Below are 2,569 nucleotides of genomic sequence, written 5' to 3' on the forward strand. Positions count from 1 at the left end.
ATTTAAAATCACATTCGCACATTATCGAACGAACTGAAAACCTCTTTAATATTAAAAAAATCTTTTTATAACTAGCAAATTACCATGCTATGATAACTCAATAATAACAGTCCAAAAAATATATAACTCTAGATACTAACTCACAAATATAAAAAACAAGCACCGGAGAAAAAGAAAATATATATATATACAAGAGCAACGATACCCGTTATTCGAGTTGAGTATACAAGAAAATCAAATAAAACTACCAACATATTGAGAGAAGGTTGCTACTAAAATAAAAAGAGAAATACATCCACTATTAAGGAAACCGATATTTAAAACAGAATCCTAAAGAATTTGGAGGTGTTGAAGCGTGCATCGCAAGTAAAAATATTCAAATCCGAAATAAATAGATTTTAGAGATGTAAAACATACTATAAAAAATACTAAATAAAGTCGAATCAAATAGATTATAGAGTCTTAAATCTCTCGAACAAAGTTCTCCAAATTGAAAATATGAAAATTACAGAAGTAAAATGTAAACGACTAGATTGTAGTAGAATTCTAACTAAAAATAGTCGGGCCACTACATCCTTTTATTGAAAAATTTATTGAAAAATAAAGAAAATAAATAGAGAATAACGCTTTCTCTAAATCTTCAATCATTAAGCATCCTTAAGCTATATTCGCATGACAAACAACCAAGACATCTAGATTTTTGGAAATAAGAGCAGTCACATGCATCGTTCCAAAGGTAACAAGCCTCCAAAGCATCCCACCAATGACATCGCCATTCGTCCTAACAAATATAGCGTTCAAAGTGCAAGAACCAGATGGTTCCGAAGGAGATATTTTTCCTACAGGCCCTGTCAAAGAAAGTAAGCAAAGTCTCTCAGAAAATATTGTTGGATGTACTGATGAGATGAGGCTTATGGAAGCATCTGTAATCATTCCTGAACCACCCAGAACATTCATAAAAATATTTCTTGAATGAGCAAACTGTTTCAGCCATTCAATGACATCTTTCCCAGGCGGGATTTCAAGAACAATAGACTTCATTTCCGAAGTCATTTCGATGGTGTTTTCTTTCGCCTTGTTTTTTGAACCACGAGGACGTCCTCGTGGCCTGGACAATGAAAAATGACCACCAGACGCCACAATATCGTTTTCACCAGACTGGCCCATATTATTTATATCATTACCAACTCCTGGATTAGACATTCGAGTGTTTGGCAATGGTTGAGAATGGTGTTCTTCGCTGTTAATTATAGTAGGATTAGTGTAGCCCATTGCATTTGGGATTTGAAGAGCAGGTGAAGAGTAATTCATAGAATTTGAGAAAGAAAATGAATACTTGTGATTCATCTTTTGAAGGTTAAGCAAAGATATATAATATTGGGTGAAATGTGATTAGAGTTGTGGGTTATAGTCCTTTTTATAATTGAATTTGACGTGCTCTCTCAAGAAATACAAAGATTCCATACAGTTGGAAAAAGTATTATTTTTCTTTTCCAGGAATTTGAATTGAATAATCAATCCTTATCATATTTTCTAAAATTGAGAGGCCAAAAAGTTGTTAATATTTGATTCGTCTCATAAAAAAGCGTTATACCAATATACGATTACAGATGAATTTCTAAAACTAGAATCGAAATATTAAACAAATATACAACATTTATTTACCAATAGATGTCATCGACAAAAATATTAGGCACGAATTTTAAATATTAAATTATTTTGATTGCAAAATCGAAAACATATTTAAACATTATGGTCTGTAAAATTTAATTATTAATTTACTATTTCTCTTCATTGTTTTCCATGCTCATATCAGTATTTTTTGGTGCATTATTATCGTAATATTATGAGATTTAGTTGAGAACTTCCTCTGCCATCTTAAACTTTCAGATGAACTGGTTACTTAATGATCTATCATAGCTTAGTCAGACTAAGTTCGACTCCTTACTTTTGAGTTAGGGGAGTATTAAAATAATATTATAAGATTCAGTTGGGTATTTTTCTAATATCTTCAGATTTTAGGTGAGCTGATATCTAATAATATTCTAATTTTTATGTGTTATTTGATCCGTCTTTTATTAATATTTTCAACTGTTTAAACGATAATTACTACATAAACATACTCAATAGAGGAAAAGTTTATAATTTTTTAGATATCTTACACTCCCTCAAAATATAATATAATTGCAAAAGTAACTACATTTCTTTTACAATTGTTTGTAGTTGAATGAACAATTCTAATAATATTTTCTATAAATGTTAGGATAAAAGATTGTTGGTCGAAATCATACGAAAACGATACAAAAATACCATCATTGATGAATTTTCGATGAATTTTCTATAAGAAGGATACAAAAGATTAAGTCACTAACGCCTAGATAGAAAATAAAATATGAAGGTTTCATATTATAGAATGGTGAAAATAAAATAAATTTGTAGGTTTTTCGGAAATTATAATATAAAAATATCAATTAATGGATTAAAAACCATCTTTAATACTTGTTAACTTTATTGATTTATAATCTACCTTGGTTAGTTGTCGAAAAATAAAGTGAAGTGTAGATGAGAG

The 2,569-nt window shown here is 29.7% G+C and overlaps 1 protein-coding gene across 1 annotated transcript; it reads right to left on the reverse strand.

The window, feature by feature from the left end:
• Positions 1 to 657: 657 nt before the first annotated feature.
• Positions 658 to 1,347, reverse strand: LOC141700855 (AT-hook motif nuclear-localized protein 24-like). The gene has a single exon (XM_074504534.1). The coding sequence runs from the start codon at positions 1,345 to 1,347 to the stop codon at positions 658 to 660; it is 690 nt and encodes a 229-aa protein (XP_074360635.1).
• Positions 1,348 to 2,569: the final 1,222 nt, after the last annotated feature.

This window comes from Apium graveolens, unplaced genomic scaffold, assembly GCF_009905375.1.
Source record: "Apium graveolens cultivar Ventura unplaced genomic scaffold, ASM990537v1 ctg2986, whole genome shotgun sequence".
Taxonomy (NCBI): Eukaryota; Viridiplantae; Streptophyta; class Magnoliopsida; order Apiales; family Apiaceae; genus Apium; species Apium graveolens.